This window comes from Astyanax mexicanus, chromosome 3 (assembly GCF_023375975.1).
Source record: "Astyanax mexicanus isolate ESR-SI-001 chromosome 3, AstMex3_surface, whole genome shotgun sequence".
Classification (NCBI taxonomy): Eukaryota; Metazoa; Chordata; class Actinopteri; order Characiformes; family Acestrorhamphidae; genus Astyanax; species Astyanax mexicanus.
Genome location: NC_064410.1, coordinates 59,330,092 through 59,355,034, shown reverse-complemented (window position 1 = coordinate 59,355,034; position 24,943 = coordinate 59,330,092). Strand labels below are relative to the sequence as shown.

Genomic DNA, 24,943 nt, shown 5'->3' with positions numbered 1-24,943 from the left:
TAGAAAAGGGACAAATAAAATAAAAATAAATATTTTACTTTTTATAAGATCAAAACAAAGGGATCCATCGACAGGAGGACAAGTCTGCTATCTAGGGGTCAAGGTTTAAACACAACACTAATCTTTACATCTAAACTAATTAAAAATATATTTTTTTATATACGATTTTCAAAAATCTATACAGTACTGCAAAATAAAATATTGCAATATATTGATATTTCCGTGCACCCCGGTAAAATAATACTGCATAGTATTAATATTAATATAGTTAGGCAGTTACAGCCTTTTGAAACTCAGTGACCTGTGAACTAATACAAATATTCACATATTCTATTTGGAATTAAGTTTTTTTTTTTTTTTTTTTTTTAGTTTGTTAATATAAATACATGCATGCATAAATAAAACAACTGGCTGATTAAATTTAATGAACTTCCTCTGCTGTGGGCAATATCAAAGTCAGCAAACGGTTATGTCCGTAAATTGAGCAATAAGTGGATAATGTATTTATCATGACTTGGCCTTAAATGCTTGTTGCAATTAAACTTGTTGCTTTGGCGAAACAAACAAAAAAGGAATCAGACCCTTGTGCATGATAGAAACCAAAACCACAACCCTAGTTCATAACCTTGTAACTTTGAATGCGAGTCACATACTATCTTGCGATAAGATGCTTTTGAAAAGGCAGACTCTACAGATTCAGGAAATATTTAAACCAAAGATAAACATCTCAAAGATTTTAATAGAAACTTTGAGAAACTAACTAAAAAGAGAAATTAACTAAATTTGATGTGCCAGTGCATTCATTAACCCCTGGGGTAACTCTAAATGCAGTCTTAATCTTGTGTGTTCTTGAGTGTTCTGTACTTAATGGCTCTTGATGACTCTCTCTACTTTCCTTCCTCCTCGAGCTCTTTAGCACTAACGCAGGATCTGTCGCCTTGTTCAGTTAAGCCACAAATGCATGCTTCTGCTCTTTCCATTCAGTCTGGTATCAGCGCATTAGTTTAAATCTCTGTCCTTTTCGTTAAGGAGGATTCTCCACCCGGCCCTTTGTGAGGAGCATTCAACGTCAGAGCTTGTCTTCCAGATCCTCCATAGCCAGCCCGCTGGCTTTCAGTGAGAACGGGTCCAAGCCCTCCTGGCCGCTGTCCGCGAAACTCCAGATGAGGTCCAACTCGCCGTCCCGCTTCTCCCTAGACTCCCGGTCTTCGCCGCCCCTGGAGAGGATCGGAGAGGCAAGCGACGACAAGGTGTCGACGTCGTGCTTCGGCAGCTACAGCAGGCACGAGCGCCACCCCGGCAACAAGGCCCCGCTGGCCATGATGGAAGGCAACGGCAGCGACGACAACAGCAGCAAGAGGATCCTGGACGAGGCCTACTGCAGAGTTCCTACGTCGGCTGACAAAAAGAGCTCCAAAGGAGAGCCCTTGGACAACAACAATCAACTCAACGCCGTGGACCAGAACTTGCATGGGACTCCTTCAAAAGAGCAACGCCACAAGAGCTCCGGAGGATCTATGCCCTCTAAGGCCGAGGGATCTTCTTCGAAAAAGAGCATGACTAAAACAAAGAGCGACCAAGAGAAGTCCTCGAAGAAGCGTCAGAGTGCTTCGTCGTCTTCTGTGCAGAAGTCTCCTTCTTCTCAAGCGTCTTCCAGCCCTCAAGGCAAGGGTGCCAAAGTGACCAACTTGAAAGAAAAGAGTGACCCCGCCAAGAGCACCAAAGGGGTCTCTTCGGGAACCCCATCTAAGAAGAAGGAGTCTTCTCAAGCTCTGGAGATGCCGCCTTCGTCATCTTCAGCAGCCGGAAAGGCGAAGCAGCGCCTGACTACGTCGACCCCGCAGTCATCTGCGTCTCCATCGCCAACTGCGAAGAAGAGCTCTTCCTCTCTGGCTGAGAAAAGTTCTGCCTCCAGCAAGAAGAAGCCCACGGAGAAGAGCACAAGCTCGCCTCATTCCAGCCCCCTTGCGGACAAACCCAGGGCTAGCGGAGCTTCCCGAAGTTCTCAGCCCAGAGGCGCCGAAGGAGGGCGAATCGAGAGGAGGCCTGTGAGGAGCTCCAGCAGCAGCTCGTCGGTCACCAGCCTTCGCTCGCCAAGCGTATCGTCCAGAGACCTGCGACGCAGCAGCAAATCCGAAGACAAAGGCCTGTCCTTCTTTAAGAGCGCCCTGCGGCAGAAGGAGTCACGACGCTCTGCCGACTTGGGCAAGACAACCATCCTCTCCAAGAAGGTTTGCGAGAGAACAGCCAAGTCCTGCAGCCAGACTAAACTGGGCGAAGGAGAGGGCGAGGGGGAGGGCAACGCCTCCCAACAAGCCTCGCCCGCCTCGCACTCCAGCAAGGCTGCCAGCGAAGACAAGGATTCGCCCAAAACCTCCGTCTCCACCAAACGCTCTCTGTTACCCGTAGGCAAGTCCAAGTCTTCCAATTCCGAGACGAGTCTAAAGTCTCCCGTCAACGGGAAGAGGCCTGTGGAGAAGGTGGCCTCCTCCAAAAAGCTTTCTTCCAGCATGCAATCCTCCGCACACCCAACACAGACGCCTCAATGATGGATCGATAATTGATATTTGAATAGCAGTTTCATTATTTTCTGTAATGCAGCTATTTTTTGACGTGCCTAAGATTGAATATATATATATATAAAGTATATATAAATTATATAGGATATACCTTTTACTTTTCTCAAAGAAAATATGTACATGATCTAAAGCGCCTTTCTGGCCTGCCATGGAACCAAAACCTCGTTGCCTCTGGCAAGGTGTGGTATACAAATTATATACTACTGTTCACAACTCTGAATAGGAATGTTTAACTTTAGCACTTTGTATATATATATATATATATATATATATATATGTATATATATATATAAATATAAATATATTATGTTTTCTGTTTCGGATAATGCTCAACCATCCAACCAGAGAGACTGTGTGTAATGTACGTACGTTTTTAACTAACTGTTAGTTACTGTTGAGTCAGCTGGGTCTTTAAAATATTCCTTGGAATATTTTACTATAATAATAATACTCCCAACAGAATTGCTCCACTTCTATACACTTCTACACACTTCTACAACTTGGTGCTATTCAAAGGGCAATGGAGGAGTAGAAGCAGCTTGACGTGTGGTGGGTCACCTTGATGCCAGGATGCCAACTTAAGTCAGTAGTCGTCGTCACCGTGCAGAGGAAGCAGGACGTCAGCAGTGTAACTTTTCTCATAGGCACCTATTATTATTATAAATATTATTATTAATATTATTATTAGTAATAATACCAGATCAGAAGAACCTGCTGTGTGGTACCCCATGATGAGTTCTCCCTTTATATACTATGGAATGGAACAATAATGATAATTGTTCCAGTAGCATAACTGCCCTTAGAAGTGTGAACTACGCAGCATTATTGCCAACTGTAGACCAACAACAACAATAGCGTTCTATAAAAGAGAGCTCATTTGAAATAATGGAAATAATGGAAATTTGACAATCCTAAATACTTTTTTGTATTTTTTAATTTTTACGTTTGTTACGTTTGTTACATTTGTTACGTTTACTTTCACGAGCAGCTCTAAATGTGCTTCGCTATCCATTTGTAGACCAAGGTAAAGGGAACATAATTCTGCATGATTTTTTTTTTTCTGTTTTTAATTTTTTGTAAAAGTAGTCAAATGCAGTTTTACTTGAACCATTTTTTTTCTTTCCCTGCCTGCCAAATTTGATGCCAACATTCACTGTAGCTTTAGCGTAGCATGCGTTCCCTCCCAACCAGGGTCACGCCCATATGTGTGTCGGTTTGTATCTCCATATACTAATCTGTGGATTAGCAGTGCAATAGTTTTCCGAACTTTGTAGATGAACAAATGATTTACTTCTGTATTCAAGAACTAGAACACAAGTCTGTCGAGTCGATGTAGACCACTTTAAAATGCTACGTTTTTTTTTTTTTTTTTTTTTTTTTTTACTTTAAAACGGTATATACTGTACGTATGCAATAGAAACGAGAGTCATTTAATCATAATATATCCTAAATTAATCTTCTGGAATGCTGTGCCATCGAACAAACTATACAGGACCCCTCCCAAAGCACTGACTTCCTGTGGCGAGATCTAATACCCACATTCACTTCTCCTTTTTAAAGGAAATGATCAACTTTTTGTTTTATTTAAAATAAAGTTTTAATAATTTAAAGTAAAGGTTTTTAATAAAGATGATGTTGGCTTGGAAAATGTCAGTATGTTTTAAGCATAACATTTTTAAACCTTCAGGCTGTAAAGTCTGAGCAGCCAAATTATTATACAATCTTATTTGTGTTTGTAAATCAAAAATTGACCATTTTAAAAAGAAATTATGTCCACACAGGATGTGAATTAAATGTAAACCAATTAGCTAAAACATTAGCACCACTTCTGCTCTGTTTTCTGACAGAAAACTTAATCCAAAACCAATACTATATGTATCTTTCTTTTTGTTAAAGCATTCTTCTACACTTCATTTCCCATAATTATTCCTGTACATGTTAAAAAATGTATCCTATCAAATGGAAAAGAAGAAATTTAATACAATCTTTTGCCAGATTTAATACATATAGCTGCTCCTCTCTCCTAGTTGTTTTTAATGAGCTATTATGAGTTAACATTCACTCGCTCACAGCTGCGTTAAAGTGTGACAAATGTAAAGTAACACTTCCTACTCTAATACTTACCGATTTGATCAACCAGTTTATATTAACTATATTATATTATATATTATATTATATTATGGCTCAATTTCTTAAAGTAACTCATCAATTTTTCACCTGCAGGCACTTTGAAGTTCATTTGTTCTCCCTAAAAGCTCACTTCTGCTGTTAGCCAGGGAGTTGCACAGTTACCCTGATTGCTGTTGCCACTTTTGAAGCTCCCATGTTGACTGACAAGGCGATCCATCTACCACTATTATTTCCTTTATTACGGCCGTTCCCCGCTAGTGCCACACTGACCCAGTCAATTAGATGTTGTTAATAAAGATGATCAGTGATCTTCACTTTACCCTCCTGTCAGTGGTGCTAATGTTATGGCTGATTGGTATACAGTTCATATACTGTAGTATGTGGTCAATTTCATTGTTCTAAAAGCGTTGTTGCTCAAAAATTGCTGTACGATAGGTGCTTAATTATACATATAAAAAATAAACAGAGAGAGCTGCTGTCTACACATAGCCTTAGCCAATCAGTGCAAGCAAATGTGTTTAAAAGTAACGCTGACTTTTTTTTTTTCTGTTCCTTGTAAATTCACACTCATGCCACCCTGCCCCCCAAACCTTATTGAGTGCCCTAAAGCCCCATCCACACACATCTACATATACTTAAAAAATAAAAATATATCGTTTGTGTGTTTTCTCGACTCCAGTCCACACAAAAATGGTCTACATATGGATCTACTTCATTTAATAAGCTAAATTAATAAGCTATTACAACAAAAACAGCATTAACTTGTCTAATAAAGTAATATAGAAAGTCAGTTTAAGTCATTTAATATGTTAATATACCCCACATTATGGTTATTGGATAGATAATTAATCTGGAGAGTTAAATCAATAAGGATATTAACTGACTGCTGGAAAAAACAAGGATTAGATCAGTATCCTGAAAGATTGGAGCTTTAACAGTATAAACGAATGTGGGATCACCATTTGTATAGTATATACAATATTTTGTAAACCCTTTGTAAAGGAGCCTTATATTGGAAAGGGTACCTACATTATTATAAGACTAGCCTCCTGTCTGTTTGAATGGAGAGAGACCAAATTATTCTAGATTTGATTGACATGTGAACAACATATTTTAAATCACTGATAAAATCTGAAAAAAAAAAAAACACAAACTTTTGGCTTAAAAATGCTCCAAAAAACTAGATTTTACTGCTTGTTATGGCTGCTGCACCTGCGCAGATCTCCAGCATACTGACTGATAAAGTCTCTGATCGAAATACAAATATACAAATTTAGAGATATATGGATGTGTGTGGATGTAGCCTGGTGCTACTATTTTATGATAAACCTTTTTATTTGTATAATTGTATACACAAAACTGATCAGCTTTGCTATTGTGATTTAAATTTTTTGTGTTAATTGTTTTTATTATTTGATTTTATTTTGTTTCTTTTTATAATTTTCTTTTTGCTCTAAAAACCATAAAAATCCATACCTAAAAATAAGTATAATTGTGCCACAAAGGCCTGAAGCCAATGGTGCACTTCCCAGATTACTTCAGATTATTACAGACTAGTCTAGTCCAGGGTGTAGCTTTGTTTTGTAAAGGGGACCATTTTTTTTTTACAAACTGTGCCCTGAATCTACCGTTTGAAGAGTTATGGCGAGCAGTATTGCATGACGACACTGATGCATGCACGTATCTATGCAAGCAGATGTTGCTGAGAAAAAATAATGTAGTTACCGATATTTCTGTATTTTTAATCGTCAACAGTGGAAAGCATGGGTCGATTCCTTCTATTGCTTTTTTGCACACTTGTGTTGTACCATTTTGTTCCTTAAAAAAAAAGATAATGTAAAGGAAGCGCAGTAGATATTAGCCTATGTCCTTTATCAGATATCTGAAAAGCAACATTGGACAAGCAGCTGTCCGAAATCTTTTGGGTTTTCCACTCATAAGCTTTCTAAGGGAATTTATTTCACATGTATTACATAAAGCAGGGGTCGGCAATAGGTGGCCTGCGGGCCAGATGTGGCTGGCAAGCATGAAACATCTGGCCCGTGAGGTTGTTGGGACTATAATGAACAATAATGGGGGAAAAAAAATAAAATAAAATGCTTCTCTGGTGAGCTTTTGTTTATATTCCTCCCCTGTCTCTCTCTCTGTTGCTCTCGGTGTGACTATAGTTTCCGCCCGTTCTCGTTTTTCCACCCGTTCTTGGGCTCCCTATCTCCTTATAAGGGCGTTTTTTTCCCCGGCCATGTCCCAATTCACTAGCCTGGGCAGTGGTAGTGTATTGGACCGCAACCCTGACGACACAGGTTTGATTTGACCTTTTTTCCTTTTTTCTTGGTTTGTACCTGCTTTGCATTTAACTGTTCTGCAATTGGGTTCAACAACCCTCTGGGCTGGAGAGCTACTAGTCTGTAGCACTCCATCCAATTACATCTCATTTTCCAAAACAGAATATTTTTTTGTGGCCAAGTAATGGCTTGGAAAATATCTGGCCCATGGCCAAACTTAATTGCCGACCCCTGATCTAAAGTCATGTTGATTCCACCTTTTTTATTATTATTTATTTTTGGTTCCAACGATCATGTTCTCTTGTATGTATATACAGTACCAAAAGTCAAAAGTTTGGACACACCCCTTTTTTTTTCTTTTTTTTTTGTGTTGTAGATGAATGTTGGTTATTCTAACAAAACTGGGAGAGAAACACACATTATTTTAGGGCCATATCACTCACCCCAAATACTATCACGATAATTCATGGTATTTTTTTTTATTTTCTCGATAACGATACTCTTGGTGTAATGACAAAACACTGATAAAAAAAATAATAATTTCAAGAATACGCTACTGCAACAAAATAAATACATTTTTATTATTGCATACGATAGGATATGGAACACCCCTAACTGAGATATTAAAAAATACAAGTATTTTATCAGATTTGTAACAGAAGCCGATGATCCCGAATGTCATGATACTAATAATTAATAATAATGCAGTCCAAATATCTTCATATATCCAGGATTAAAGTAAAATAAATGATAGTGGACAAATATAATCTGTCTCTAGTAGATATATAATGGGAAATTACAGTGTGACTTTTTTTTCTTTTGCAAAAAAAAAAAAAGTAGTACCCTGATGCGATAGTTAGGGGTGAGTGATATGCAACACATTTTTGTTTATTTGTTAAATAATTCCATATGTTCCTTTTTATAGTTATGATATCTCCACAATTATTAAACCACAATGTAAAAATAAATAATAATACAGAAAACCTGTTGAATAATAAGGAGTGTCCAAACTTTTGACTGGTCCTGTTATTGTCTTGTATTGTATTGTTTTATAAGGTTTTGTATGCAGAAACAATTAGCACCGCTAACAATTAGCTTATATCGGTCACAATCGCTTTTTTAACAGAATTTACATCGTTACGCAAAGCCCTCAAACCATTAGTTATATTGTAAATCATTCCCAGTACCTTACATATGGCAGCATATCGAGACTAATCATACAGTCATGGGAAAAGATTAGGATACAACCTGCATTAAAAACCTTTTGTCTTTTTGATCATATTTAAATATATGGGTATTTAAGCTTCATTTAAACAATATTGAGAGATGGAGGGCAGGTAACTTAACATTTACAAATAAAAAATGCAGCTGCTTGGCCATGAAAAAAAATAAATACAGTCTGAAATTACAATAAGTTACAATTGCAAATAAAATTACGATTACAAATCAATTACAGTTACAAATTTTAATTAATACCATGGCAAATACAAATCACAATTAGTTACACTTACAAATTATGATTACAAATTAATTACAGTTACACATTTCAAGTAATTACAATTGCAAATACAAATCACAATTAGTTTCAACTACAAATTACAATTACAAATCAATTACAGTTACCAATATTCATTAATAGTAGTTACAGTTACAAATTATGACTGCAAATCAATTAGTTACAAATTTCAACTAATAATTACACATACAAATTACAGGTAGCTACAGTTGCAAATTACGATTACAAATCAATTAGTTACAAATTGCAAATACAAATTAAGATTGCAAATCAGTTAGTTACAAATTTCAACTAAACAATTACAAATACAAATTACAAATCAGTAACAGTTACAGATTTCAATTAGCAATTGAAAATATGAATTACAATTAGATACAATTACAAATTGTGATTACAAATCAATTACAGTTAGTTACGATTGCAAAAATACTAATAACAAAAATGACAAATTATGAATAGCTTAAAGGTGGAGAACATTTAAAACAGGTGCCTTGTACTTTCAGCCTAAAAGCAGAGCACAAGTATCCAACGATAGTAATTCTACCTTCATATTTCGATATTTTTTCAAATGTCCCTATGTTTAAATATGTTTCATTTTGTTTATATGTTTTTTCAAACAGTGTTTTTTATGGGGTGTCCTAATATTTTGGCATGACTGTATCTGGTGGTTGTTTTAACCCTTTGGTTTTTAAGAAATGTTTGATTGCTGAAATTTTTGATTGTATGTAAATGAGATGCTGAACTCTCTCAAGTGCAAATAACAGGGTTTATGAGCCTTAGATTAGAACAGGTGCGTTTATTGTTACGCTGAATGACGAGTCTTAATCCGTTTTATTGTATGAATTATTATTATTATTAGATATATATATATATATATATAGTTCGTACGCATGGTTTACACACTGGACTTGAGTTGTTTTACCGCAGGATAATCCCAGTTTTACCAGCACCTTCCCGGTGCTCTCTACACTACTCCCGCCGGTGCCCGTTCAGGCTGAGAGGAACTTCGGCTGGTTTTAGGCTGTTTTTTTTATTGTCTTTATTTTATAATATTTCCTGTACAGTAGACTTTCGAGGTTGACCAAAATATATGACTATTTGGAAATGTACCATGTTAATGTTCTGTTGCATGAGACTGCGTCAATGGCTTTAATTTATTTGTATGTTTTGTTAAATGTGTAATGCACTTTTTTCATAAACTTGTTTTTCATGTTTTGTTTTTTTTTGTTTTTTTAAAGAATGCATTTCTTTGAGAAAGCATTTATATTCATGACATTGGTTCACCAATGTAAGACAGACATTGAGATGTAATTAAAAGATAGACCTGCATTAGAGGTCTGAGCTCAGACTGGTCTCTTTCTGTCCAATTTCATATCCATTCATCTCGATTTCAGTCAGCAGGGGTGCAAATAAGTACACTCCCCTATTGGCTGAAGCCCAGTCCTGTTCCTCATTAGTGTGATTGCAGTAGTCCACGAAAGTATTGTTCTTTTTAAGTCTACTACTTATGCTTCTTCTTGTTATATTTCCTCCAGATTTTTGTCCGGTTAACTAGTGCTGCAGTTTTCGAGATATCTTCTCCGTTTTAACGCTAAAATGTGCGTCCATATTGGAAATGGTGGGCTTGAATACAGCTTTTCTATCGAACATAGAAAATTTTGTAAAATTTTCGGAAATGTGCTTTTTTTTTTTTTGCCCATTGAAAATGAATTTTGCCCGCCCGTGTACGTCACAATTTTTGAGATACGAAGACGAAATCCGGATGGTCAATAGAACTTATGGCTTTGTTCACGAAAATATGCTGCACAAAACGATACGATGTACAGTTTTCGTACAATTGTCGTACGAATTTGCCCATAGGAATGAATGGGGCCCATCGAAGGACGGCAGCTAGATCTCCAGTACTGTGATTGTATGGAGCAGCTATGGGATAAAACAGCATTAGGTCAAAAGTTTGGACACCCCAGCACCCCAGCCAGAGCACCAATATTATGAGTGTTTGGAGGAGCTATTGGATAAAGCAGCTATTGGTCAAAAGTTTGGACACCCCGCATGACCAGAACAACCTAGCGTGCCTAGCTGAGTGATGTATTTGCACGTTGCACAGCATTTTAATCTCATTTATGCAAATACATTACCTAGTAACCACCTAGCAACACCTTAGCAACGCCTTAGGAACCACCTAGCAACCACCTAGCAACCACTTAGCAACACCATAGCAACCACCACAGATACCAGCCAGCACTGCAATCACACTCGCAGTTTCTGCAGGAACTGCAATCTAGTTTATACCTGTAGCCTTTGCTATCTGGGAGTTGCTATCTGGGAGTTGGAAGGGGAGGTGGTTGAAATAATCCTTTTAAGAAATCCTTTTAAGTTTACCACCCACTGCACTGCGCACTGTGGGTGATGATGTCTTCTCGTCACCTTTCTAAAATAATGACAAATTAACAAAAATTATAATTTTTTACTTTTTTATTTTTTTAAAGCCTAAATCACATTCTCACGATGCTGCATGGCAACCTGCGGTTAAATCTGCTACACCCTTAGCTGATCAGATCATTTGATTCTTCACATTTAGAGTAATGATCTACATTGAGGAAAATATGTATTTGAACACCCTGCGACTTTGCAAGTTCTCCCACTTAGAAATCATGCAGCGGTCTGAAATTTTCATTTTAGGTGCATGTCCACTGTAAGAGACATAATTTAAAAAAAAAAAATCCAGAAATCACAAAGTATGATTTTTTTTTTCCATAAATTATTTGTGTGTTACTGCTGCAAAAAGTATTTCAACACCTGTGGAAATAAGTGTTAATATTTGCAACAGTAGCCTTTGTTTGCATTTACAGAGATCAAACATTTCCTGTAGTTTTTCACCAGGTTTGCACTGCACACTGGAGCAGGGATTTTTGCCCATTCCTTCACACACATCTTCTCCAGATCAGCCAGGTTTCTGGGCTGATTGCTGAGAAACAGAGTTTGATCTTCCTCCAAATATTTTCTATAGGGTTTAGATCTGGAGAATGGCTAGACCACTCCCGAGCCTTGATATGCTTCTTACAGAGCCACTTCTTGGTTATCCTGGCTGTGTGCTTTGGGTCACTGTCATGTTGGAAGACCCAGCCCCATCCCATCTTTAGTGCTCTAACTGAGGGAAGGAGGTTGTTTTCCTAAAATCTTGCAATACATGTCCCCTGTCATCCTCTCATTAATACAGTGCAGTCTTCCTGTCCTATGTGCAGAAAAACACCCCCAAAGCATGATGCTTCCACCCCCATGCTTCACAGTAGGGATGGTGTTTTTGGGATGGTACTAATTGTTACATCATTCTTCGTCCTCCAAACACGGCGGGTGGACTTAAAACCAAAAAGTTCTATTTTGGTCTCATCTGACCACAGAACTTTCTCCCATGACTCCTCTGGATCATCCATGGGCAAACTTAAGACGGGTCTGGGCGTGTGCTGATTTAAGCAGGGAAACCTTCCGTGCCATGCATGATTTTAAACTATGAGGTCTTAGTGTATTTTTAATTTCACAGTAAGCTTGAAAACAGTGGTGCCAGCTCTCTTCAGGTCATAGACCAGATCCTACCATGTAGTTCTGGGATGATTCCTCACCTTTCTTAGAATCATTGATTCGCCAACTGGTAAAATCTTGCATGGAGCCCCAGTTTGAGGGAGACTGACCGTCATGTTTAGCTTCTACCATTTTTTTATAATTGCTCCAGTAGGTAATCTTTTTTCACCAAGCTGCTTGGCAATTGCTCCATAGCCCTTTCCAGCCTTGTGGAGGTCTACAATTTTGTCTCTGGTGTCTTTGGACAGCTCTTTGGTCTTATAGCCATGTTAGTAGTTGGAGGCTTACTGATTGTAGATGTTATTGTAATGTAGATGTTATGTTGTAATTGCCATTTTAAATCTGTTAGAGAATATGTGCACATTGGATAAATTGTTATTATTTGAATGTATTAAATTAGGATGTTGTAACTTACCTGCTGAGATTTGGTTTAGCCCGGGGCGGGGCATCCAGTATTTAAAGGGGCAGTAATGCTGAGGTTTGACTACACGATTTTAGCCTGATTTTGACCCGATTTTGTCGGCGCCGACACATTGCGTGCATCGAAACCGAATTTCAGTGTCGCGAGCAACAAAGGTCCGTGTAGTGTGACACAGCCAAAGAGCAGTAATTTGACGTGAGCGACGTCGTCGGAATTTTTTGTATTTTATCACCTAGTTTGACATGCTGCTCCGCAATGTGCTCCATGACTCTGACCAATAGGAAGACAGAGAGCTCTGTGGTGCACAGATGTAAACACAGGAAAAGAAAGTGGCACAGTGCTCCTGCAGTTCACTGGACCAGAGAAACAGAAGAATAATCTAATAATCATCTAATAATCTACTTCATCCATGAAATATTCTGTTTACAGGCACTGAAACCTAGATACCTACATCTTTATCATACCTTAAGTTCTCTCTGGAGTACAAAAAACATGTAATGTCCATTTGGGTCACTCAACAAATGAGTCCGCAGTCGCTTTTCCCCTTTTTGTTTTGGTTTATTCAGCACAAAAGCGCTTCCATCCAGCAGAGGGCTTCTGTAGCCATATTCTATGCTTCTCCCCCACGATGACCTACGAACTCACGCGAGGACGCGGACGATGATTGGTTGGTGACAAACGTGTAGTGTTGCCAGTCCCCCGAGAACGACGCAAAACGAAGATAACCGCTTAATCTGACATATGCCAAGCTCAGACTACACGACATTTTTGTCCCTCACAATGTTCACTATGTCAGATTAAGCAGTTATTTTCGTTTTGCGTCGTTCTCGGGGGACTGGCAACACTACACGTTAGTCACCGACCAATCATCGTCCGCGTCCTCGGGTGAGTTTGAAGGTCATTGTGGAAGAAACTAAAAAAAAGCAGGAAAGTGACTGTGGGCTCCTGGATTCCTGGGTGGCCCAAATGGACATTACATGCTTTGTGTATTCTAGAGAGAACTTAAGGTATGATAAAGATGTTGGTACTTAAGTTTCAGTGCCTGTAAACAGAATATTTAATGGATAAAGTAGATTATTAGATGATTATTAGATTATTCTTCTGTTTCTCTGGTCCAGAGAACTTCAGCACCGTCCTGCTTTCTTTTCCTGTGTTTAGATCTGTGCGCCACAGAACGCTCCGTCTTCCTATTGGTCATTGGCCTATTGGAGCAGAATCGTCAAACTAGGCAATAAAATGCAAAAAATTCTAACATGCTAGTCTTTCTGTCGGATGCTCCCACGCTGTCGCTCACGTCAAATTACTGCTCTTTGGCTGTGTCACACTACACGGACCTTTGTCACTCGCGACACTGAAATTCAGATCCGACGCACGCAATGTGTCGGCGCCGACAAAATCAGACTAAAATCATGTAGTCTGATCCGGGCAATAGTGAACATTGTGAGGGACAAAAATGTCGTGAAGTCTGAGCTTGGCATAAGTTAGAGTTGGGGAGCTTTTTTCTCATTGTGTGACTGACTGTAGCTCAGTGTAGTACTGTCCTGAAGCCTAGGCACAGTATTTATGTGTAGGACTGCAGTTCAATGCTAAGTTGCATTATAGTCCTTTAATTTTCATTGTATTTTTTAATTCTTTCTTTTCTCTTTTTTTCTTTAATTACACTTTTTTTGAATAAATTTTGCACTTTGAACTTGCCTGTAGGTATCCTTTGATCTTGGCGATGGACTCCGATCTCCTTCCTTGGTGCTTTCCACACATAAATCCTCAAGTTTCCCTGGTTTTATACACCTTCCAATGGAGAACTTCTACAGATGGCCTCAAACAGGTGCTTCTAATTTAATATAATAAGCGGAGGTGGAGCTGGACTTTTTAGAGGCGGACTAACGGGTCTTTGAGGGCCAGAATTTTTGCTGATTGATGTGTTTAAATACTTATTTGCAGCAGTAACACACAAATAAATTATATAAAAAAAATCATATATTGTGATTTCCAGATTTCTTTTTTTTTAGGTTATGTCACCCTCCATGATTTCTAAGTGGAACAACTTGCAAAGCCGCAGGGTGTTCAAATACTTATTTTTCCTCACTGTATATATACAGTGAGACTTAAGCTCATTGATTGTATTAACTAATAAAAATAAAATGTTTTTAAATGACTTTAATAGCTTTGCAAATCTAAACTACCACCACCGAACTAATCTACATCATACAGGGCTCAACTACAATCGGTAAGTGATAAGATTTTTACTATAATATACATTTTAATAATTATTGTTATTAAAGGTTATAAGCTACACATTTTGCATGGGTGTTTAGTCTAATTGAGTTTTATTGTTTCCGTCATGACCAGATCAGACTGCACTTGCAGTTTCAGCACAAGAGCAGAATACAGTTGTACTATAATAGCTATTTTACCTCCATATTTTGATATTTTGTCAAATTAAGAATATAAATCAAATATCCATATGTTAAAATATTTTAGTTTTCATACACAGTGGCTTTCATTAGGTAGACTAATATTTTGGATTAAGCTAATTTACTATAGCTAATAAAAAAAAAATTAATACTCTTACAAGACCAGACTACCTTCACTAAACTAGTCTCCACTAGTCAGAGCTCGTCCCCAATCAGTAAGTGATGAGATTTTTACTATAATATAAAGTTAAATTCTTATTAATAAAGGCTATTGGCTATAAATAGTGTATAGTTGTTTAGTCTTATTGAGTTTATTATTATTATTATTATTATTATTATTATTATTATTATTATTATTATTATTATTATTATTATTACATATACGTGTCCATATACAGTGGGTTTTTTGCTACATTGTAATATTGTAGTATTATTGAAGACTATATTAGCGCTATACAGGTATATGTGCAGAATTATTCTGATAAAGAAACCAGTGTCTTCATGAGGGAGAGTCACCTGGACTAGTTTAGTCTCAGCATCTTGAAGAAAGAAGGAGTTTCTGGAGGTGCTGAACAATAGTTGCTGCTTTTCCTTCACGCTGTGAAGCTCCAGCTCATCCCAATTAAATCACCTCAAATCACCATCTCAGTTCATCAGGTTTAGATCAGGGGATTTATGTGGAGGACTAACACTTTTTTATTATTACTGTTTACTACATAATTTTGTCCCTTAATCGTTTTAATGTATTTAATATTAATATACAATGCAGAAAATAAACTAAATAGAGAAATATAGAAAATCTCTAAATAAGAAGGTGTGTCTAAACTTTTGGCTGGTGCTGTATGTGACATGAAAAGTATGATTTATGTGCTTCCAGTGAAACAAACTGTGTTAGCTCAGATTAACCAGAAGATGGTGCTGTTTGCTTGTTTGACAGCTGTACTCCTCAATACTTTCTGTTTATCAGTTCAGGTGCTCAAAGTCAAAAGGGGGCACATCCAGCACGAATTTGAAACATTATACAGAAACATACCAGTGTTTCTCAAACCTGCATATTCACACTGTTCTGTATATTCTAGAGCTTTCTCTGCTTTAAAGGCGCTTAATAAAGTAAGTGGTGGTTTGATGTGTCTAATACACTGTTAGATATACAGGGGTTGGACAATTAAACTGAAACACCTGGTTTTAGAGCACAATAATTTATTGTGGTGATGGACAGTTCTGGTGGAAACAGGAGAGTTGAGGTGCACATTGAATTCTGCCGTGATTTGATCAGCCGTGGTTTTATGTTTTTTGATACAATCCGGGTTAGCACCCGAACATCCCTTTCAGACAGCTTCCTCTTACAGCGTCCACAGTTAATCCTGTTGGATGTGGTTGGTCCTTCTTGGTGGCATGCTGACATTACCCTGGATACCGTGGCTCTATAAAAGTATATAAAGTAGTGCGCACACCATACCTAGCTTTAGTTTGAGTAAAGCAGGTAGTTTCACACTTTTTCTGTGAACACTTTTGAGTCTTTATTAACTGATATTATTTGGTTTGAAACTAAAGGTAAATAATATTAGTTGGGGAAGGAGATTTTTTTACTTTTTTAGGTGTTTTTCTCAATGGGTTTCTTGTAGATTTAGCTTTACCGCACTGGGATGGGATCACTATTTTTAGAAAAAGTAAGTTCCGCCCTTTCTAACCATATATGGATTGTGTTTATGTGTGAAGGGATTCCTGAGTAATTAAGATGAGAACACAAGGTGAGATTTTGGACAGAAAATCCGTCTGTAGGGTTCTAAGGGCTAAACTACCAACATTACTCAGTGTTGTACTAAATTCTAGCTCTACATCCTCTACATCTGGCTTCTAGCAAACTAGTTAGCTAAATGGATTTTCATTCATTATAGCTTACAGTAAATCCTGCAATCCTAAATTAATGAACACAATTTAAAAAAAGAAATAGTTATTGGCTGATCAGGAACATCAGGGCAAGTTAAACATTACATTTTTTTCTCAAACCTATCTGCCTAATTCCAAAAATGAATTCAACTGACTAAACACAAGCTGCAGTTTATCAAGCACACAGTGGATTTAATCTGTGTGTTGATTCAGAGACGTGTCTTTTAACCAGCTATCAGAAACCGTGTCATCACAGTTTACATGGTTAGCTTACCATTACCCTTTTTTTTTTTAGAAAAATCTCTGTATGTCCATATGTGTTTTACCACTGTTAAAACTTGCATCGAAGGTAGAACTGCATCGAAGAAGAACTTGCTTCTTTGGCTCTAGTGCTGTGTTTCTTTCCAGTGCAGTGGGCATTGGCTTATAAACTTTTTCTTTGACGTAGAGACAAAGAAAAAGCACTACTGAAGCTGAAGCACTACTAGGAGTATTAGAATTGTGAATCTCTCCAACAGGTGCTCTTTTGAAGCCAGGCAAAAACTGAAGTATGAAAAGAGTAGACTGTAAAACGAGCCAAAGAAAAAGTTTACAAAAATATATATAAGTCAAAGGCACTCTGTTGGGGGAAAAATATTAAAAAAGCCTTTAATGTATCACGGCAAGTAAATTTAAAACATCGTGGCTCCTTTTTCAGGGCATGTTTCATGTTTTAAATTTTACTTGAAATGATGCATTAAAGGCTTTTTAATCATTTTTCCCCAACAGAGTACCTTTGACTTATATATTTTTTCAAACTTTTTCTTTGGCTCGTTTTATAGTCTATTCTGATATTTTTTTTAAAAAGGTAACACTTAGTGTTATGTGCCACAAAACGTTTGAAAAATAAGAAAATGGACAACAGGACAGTGTTCAGAACGCTTATATTATGACACTGTGACAAACAGCAAATGGCAGCACTCAGGACTTTTATTTTGCTTTTTTTTTATAGAAACTTTGCTGGGGCTGATTTGTCTCTATGATTTGCAGTGTTGACCTCTGTATTTTAAACAGTTAAATCATTTAGTGGCAACAATTGTGCTTTGGGTCATTGTTCTGCTGCAGAGCCCAAGTACACCTGAGTTTGAGGTCACAAACCGATTGTGGGATATTCTCCTTCAGGACTTTCTGGTAGAATGCATAATGTATCATGGCAAATAAATTTCAAAATATTGAGGCTGACACGTTGCGGCCATTGGGGCCCTTTTTCAGGGCATGTTTCATGTTTTTAAATTTACTTGCAATGATGCATTAAAGGCTTTTTAATAATTTTTTACCCAACAGAGTACCTTTGACTTATATATTTTTTTCAAACTTTTTCTTTGGCTCGTTTTATAGTCTATTCTGATTTTTTTTTTAAAAAAGGTAACAATTAGCCACAAAACGTTTGAAAAATAAGAAAATGGACAACAGGACAGTGTAAATTTGGAGCCCTGCTCTTGGTCTCAGCATTAACTCTGGTTGGGAACCATGTGATGCTTAATCACGAAGTCTGTGTTGGGCTCCCCATACAGAGGCCCCCAGACGATGCTGTGTTTTTTTGCTGGCTACGACTCCAGACTCTGACTCTACAAACATCTGTTGAAGGGCTGATCCTCCCGAAGCGTCTCTCCGACCTTAAGAGGCGAGCGGAATATTTATCTCCTACTTTAGCTGAACTTCAGTGGGTTTTACTTCACGCTCAGCACCGCAGCTCGACTGCCAGCGGACCCAACACTCCTCCATAAACTGCATTTGCAATTCTCTCTCTTCCTCTTCTTTAGCTCTTTAAAGATATAAGGGTCTGCTCGCCTTCATAGCCTTCTGACAGCAGTGTGTGTGTGTGTGTGTGTGTGTGTGTGTGTGTGTAGTCTGGGAGTTATTAGCAGTGTGTGTTTTGTTTTTTTAAGACTGCGGAGCGTCCTAGTGGTGGAAAGAGTAAATGCATGCCTGCATATTCTGCATATCAAATATCAGCTCCCAAGAGGACGGGGATGGCCTTTACTCACCGGTAAAGAGCGCTTATATTATGACACTGTGACAAACAGCACTCAGGACTTTTATTTTGCTTTTTTTTTTTTTTTTTTTTTGAAACTTTGCTGGGGCTGATTTGTCTCTATGATTTGCAGTGTTGACCTTTCTACTTTTAACAGTGGCAACAATTGTGCTTTGGGTCATTGTCCTGCTGCAGAGCCCAAGTACACCTGAGTTTGAGGTCACAAACCGATTGTGGGATATTCTCCTTCAGGACTTTCTGGTAGAATGCAGAATTTATGGTTACATCAATTACAGCAAGTTGTCCAGGTCCTGAAGCAACAAAGCAGCGCCAGAGCATCACACTACCACCACCACGTTTTACCAAGTTTTACATTCAGTATGATTTTTTTTTTTGTTTTTGTTTTTTTATGAAATTGCCTTCCAAAAAGTTCCACTTTTTTCTCGTCAGTCCACAGAATATTAAGTCCCAAAGTTCTGGAGATCATCAAGAAGATGTAAGTTGGTAAATGTGTTGGTGGTTGTGTTGTTTTTGGTGAGCAGTGTTTTTTATTTTGGAACTCTCCCATGAATGCACTTTTCACCCAGTCTCTTTCTCATTAACACTGATCTTAACTGAGGCGAGTGAGACCTGCAGTCCTTTAAATGTTGTTCTGGTTCTTTTGGGACCTCCTGGATGAGTTGTTCATGCCCTTTTGGAGTAATTTCTTTTGGCCGGCCAGTCACTCCTGGGAAGGTTCACCAGTGTTCCATGTGTTTTTCTCCATTAGTGAATAATAGTGAATCACTGTGGTTCTCTGGAGTCCCAAAGCTTTAGAAATGACTTTATAACCTTTTCCAGACTGATAGATGATCAATGACTTTGTTTTCTCATCTGTTGTTGAATATCTTCAGATGGGGGTATAATAATAATGTGATGCATTTTGAGATCTTTTCTCTGCTTCATGTTGTCAGACAGGTCCTATTTAAATGATTTCTTGATTCTACTGCCATATTATGGCAGGGCCTCCTCAAGTGCAGTCACAAAGACCATGGAAAATTTCCTTTCCCTTGGAAAGAAAGACCAATAGCTACCTCTGTTGCACAGAGCATGTTCACAAGAGTTATGAAGTACCGTATTGAAGTCTATTAAATAGTTTAAATCGTCAAGCCATGAAGGTCGCTTGGGTTCCCAAACTCTGAGGCCCTGTGGTAACACTTCATTATCATATCATATAATGTACAGATTGCAGTCCTATGATTTTGGGCACATCAGGATAGATTGGTGCTGTAGACTTCCAGGCCTTCAGAATGTTAAGGTCAGTGTGTTACTTCAATGTTTATGAAGTTTAAAGAGTGGTAAAGAAAAGGGGGCGGGGCTCAGGAACAAAAGCGGCAAAATGCCTCTCATTGTTTCTCATCTCGTCTCGTCGAATAAAGTCTGGGGAACAAAATAAACAACCCATTAAATTATGCTTATTTACCTTTGAGGTGCAAATTTTCCTCAGTTACTCCGGGCCTGTAGTCAAGGGCGCGAGAGCGTCGAAACAATGAAAAAAAGGAGGTAAAAAAAAAAAAACAGCGTATGGAATACTGATCAGCTGGGCTCGTCCCTGGTGTGTGAGTTGCCCTCGAGCTCGGACTGCGGGAAAAGAGCGAGAGACAGCGGCGGGCTCTCATTAGTGAGGGGGGGGGGGAGCAACACAAGCAGATAACATTGTCTCCATAATTGTGAGAGTGACGGGGCATGCTGAGGAGCCTTGGAAGAAGCTACAGCTCGGCTTTTTTATTAATCGGACGCTTGCTATCTCTCCATGTAGGGTGTGTGTGTGTGTGTGTGTGTGTGTGTGTTCTGCCTTCTAACCAGTCCTGAGCCTCTGGGCCTCCAGTATAAACACACTGCTGTGGGTGAGAGAGAGCCTAGAGAGACCACCAGGACGCTGACGCCATTTCTGTATTTTTGCATATTTTTGTATTTGTATTTCCAGTCTATACCTTAGCAATGCTCACCTGTGATACAGCTTCCATTAGTACCACTACTACACTGTGTATTACCATATATACTGACCTATACACTCTATACTACCATACACTACCCTACAGTACCCTAAACTCATTATACTACCCTATACTACAACTACTACACTAAATTTTACCATATATTCTACCCTATATTCTCTATGGTACAATACACTACCCTAAACATCCTAAATGTCCTTATAGTACTACTACACTGTATATTACCATATATACTGACCTATACACTCTATACTAACATACACTACCCTACAGTACCCTAAACTCTCTATACTACCCTATACTACAACTACTACACTAAATTTTACCATATATTCTACCCTATATTCTCTATGGTACAATACACTACCCTAAACATCCTAAATGTCCTTATAGTACTACTACACTGTATATTACCATATATACTGACCTATACACTCTATACTAACATACACTACCCTACAGTACCCTAAACTCTCTATACTACCCTATACTACAACTACTACACTATATTTTACCATATATTCTACGCTATACGCTCTATTGTACAATACATTACCCTGTACTACCCTAAACTCTATAATTGTCCCTATAGTACTACTACACTGTATAACTGTATATTACCATAAATACTACCCTGTAAACTTTATAGTACCTTGTGCTACTACTACTACAACACTGGATATTACCATAAATACTACCATATATCCTCTATAGTACCTATGCTACTACTACTACCACATTGTATATTACCATATATACTATACACTTTATACCATAATACACTACCCTACAGTAAGCTACACTCCCTATACTACCCTATACTACTACTACTACTACTACACTGTATATTTTCATATATACTGACCTATACACTCTATACTAACATACACTACCCTAAACATCCTAAATGTCCCTATAGTACTACTACACTGTATATTACCATAAATACTACCCTATACACTCTATAGTATAATACACTACCCTACAGTACCCTAAACTCCCTATACTACCCTATACTACTAATACTACTTTACTATATATAACCATATATTCTACCCTATACACTCTATACTAACATACACTACCCTACACTTCCCTAAACATCCTAAATGTCCCTATAGTACTACTACACTGTATATTACCATAAATACTACCCTATACACTCTATAGTAGAATACACTACCCTACAGTACCCTAAACTCCCTATACTACCATATACTACTAATACTACTTCACTATATATAACCATATATTCTACCCTATACACTCTATACTAACATACACTACCCTACACTTCCCTAAACATCCTAAATGTCCCTATAGTACTACTACACTGTATATTACCATAAATACTACCCTATACACTCTATAGTATAATACACTACCCTACAGTACCCTAAACTCCCTATACTACTAATACTACTACACTATATATTACCATGTATTCTACCCTATACACTCTATACCATCATACACTACCCTACAGTAACCTTAACTCCCTATACTACCCTATACTACAGCTACTACACTGTATATCACCATATATACTACCTTAAACACTCTATAAGTACAATACACTACTCTTCACTACACTAAACTCCCTATACTAAACTATACTACTATTTCACTGTATATTATCATATATACTAACATATTGACTCTTTAGCACAATACAGTACCCTAAACTCCCTATACTACAGCTACATATATACTAACCTATACACTCTGTAGTAAAATACACTACCATACACTAACCTAAACTACTACTACACTGTATATTACTATATATATACTACCCTATACATTCTATTGTAAAAAACACAACACTATGCTACCCTAAACTGCCTATATTAAACTATTCTACTATTACACTTTATATTACCATATATACTGACCTATACACCTTATATATAGTACAATACACTACCATACACTACCCTAAATTCCCTTTAGTCCTATACTACTACTACACTCTATATATCCATACATAACTATCATAACTATCATACACTACCCTAAACTATACTCCCCTATACTACACCAATACCCTATAGTAAACTCTCTATACCACATTATACACTCTATTACCCAATACTTGCTATACTACACTAATATATACTACCTATTAGTCCCTAAAGAACACTATATTACCCTACACTTCCCATGCTACCATATTTGTCACTCTATAATATACTATGCTTTCTATACTATTACTACTACACTGTATATTCCCATATATACTATCCTATACCACACTATACTTCATATACTAACAAATACTTCATATACTATACTACTCTTTACTGCCCCGTAAATACCACTCTATATTATCCTATTCTTCCTCTTCTACACTGTACTATACTGCACCTATAGTACTGTATACTCCCTTCCCTATACAATCCTATGTTACCATACACATACGCTGTGTGATCTTATACTAAGACACAACCATATTCTCCCTATACTACCCAGTTCTTGCTATATTTGATATGTTACCATATACTCCCTGTACTACCCTATATTAATCTTTATTCCCCTATACTAGCCAATACTTCCTATACTATCCTTACTATAACTATACTACCATATAGTCTTCATACTACCATGTACTACAATATATACCACTCTATACTTCCCATACTCTTTATACTCCCTATTCTCCTAGATACAACTCTATAGTATTCTATACTTCTTATTCTACCCTATATAACTATACTCCTTAAATACCCCATAATCCCTAAACGACCATGCTTGCTACACTATACTCCCTCTTTTATCCTATTGTACCCTATAGTACCAAGCACATTATCCTATATTCCCCATACCCATACGCTATACTACCAGATTCTTCCCATACTCCATATTGTAGTGCATATAAAACTCTGTACTCTCATGTAGAGACGTTTTTTTATTTTACAGTCCACCCCCCCTCGCTGGTCGCCCACAGTAAAGCTGGGGGTTACTTTTGTAATTCACCTGTGTGTGTGTTTTTTATTTATCTCCCTTTGTCCCCATAACCCCCAACCTAACAACCCCCCACCCACCCCCTCTCCCACCATACACAGACCTACACACACACACACACTCACACACACCTCCTTTGACTCGGCCCCTGAGAGTGCAAGGGAACTTCGTAAGAAAATCGATAGTAATTGATTCTTCTTTCCAAGGCAGGAGTTAGAGAGGCCACTCTTCAGTGCGTGAGAGCTGTTTTGAGAGAGCGCGAGAGAGAGGGAGCGAGAGAGATGGAGGCTGAAAGACTGAGAGAACTCTGAGCTTAATATGCTCGTTGCGAAGCCTGTGAAAGGTTACCGGCGTGCTGCATTTTTCAGCAGATTATCAGTCAGAGCAAGTGTCTGTTTACAGCCCGGTGAAGATGAGCAGCAAATACCGAGGCTCTGCTTTGATGCGCCGGCTTTGGGTCTGTGTGATGAGCATGTTTTATGCTCTTTTTATTTCTCCTGATTTAGACCGAGCTCATCCTCTCACACCGGCGTCCAGCAGTTAACTGCTTCCAATCAAGCAGAGCTGCATCTTGCTCTGTCCAACTGGCTCTTTATTGAGTAATCTGATCACTTTCCAATCCCTTTCACTGTTGAACTGTTGAACACATGGAGACGGTCTCCACCCATATACAACCCTATATTCTATTACACTCCCTATACCTCTCTATACTGCCTATCCTACACTATACTGCTTATACTAGACTATACTCACTATAGTACACTCCATTATATGAAGTCCCTGTATCTCCCTATGTTAATAGTTACTCCATACTCTATACTAATCTAAACATCTAAATTTCAATGTGGCATCCTGTATTCAATACCTATACTCTATATACTACTATATATAGTATATAGTAGTATACTCTATATACTTATCTATATACTATATATTTATATACCCTAATACTCTACTCCCATATAGTCTCCTTGTCAGGGTTGACCCAGGCAGAGAGACGAGGAGGCGGACGTAAACACAGGTAGGGCGAATTTATTAAATAAATATAAACAAATAAACAAAGAACAGCGAAACAAAGAAATAAACAAGAAACGGAGGCAAGATAAAACTAAAACAAATAGGGAGGCTACTAAACCAGAAACTAAACAGAGCCA

The 24,943-nt window shown here is 37.8% G+C and overlaps 1 protein-coding gene across 2 annotated transcripts in view; it reads left to right on the top strand.

Annotated features, from left to right (window-relative positions):
* usp31 (ubiquitin specific peptidase 31) overlaps positions 1 to 9,856 on the top strand; it is a 42,095-nt gene extending 32,239 nt beyond the window's left edge. Inside the window, exon 16 of one of the 2 annotated variants that reach the window (XM_007237383.4) lies at positions 1,033 to 9,856. In XM_007237383.4, coding sequence (XP_007237445.3) covers positions 1,033 to 2,549 — 1,517 coding nt within the window. In that variant the 3' untranslated portion in view covers positions 2,550 to 9,856. Of the gene's footprint in view, positions 1 to 1,029 lie in introns of both variants that reach the window. The other variant, XM_007237382.4, reaches the window with a different exon arrangement.
* The last annotated feature ends 15,087 nt before the right edge of the window (positions 9,857 to 24,943 follow it).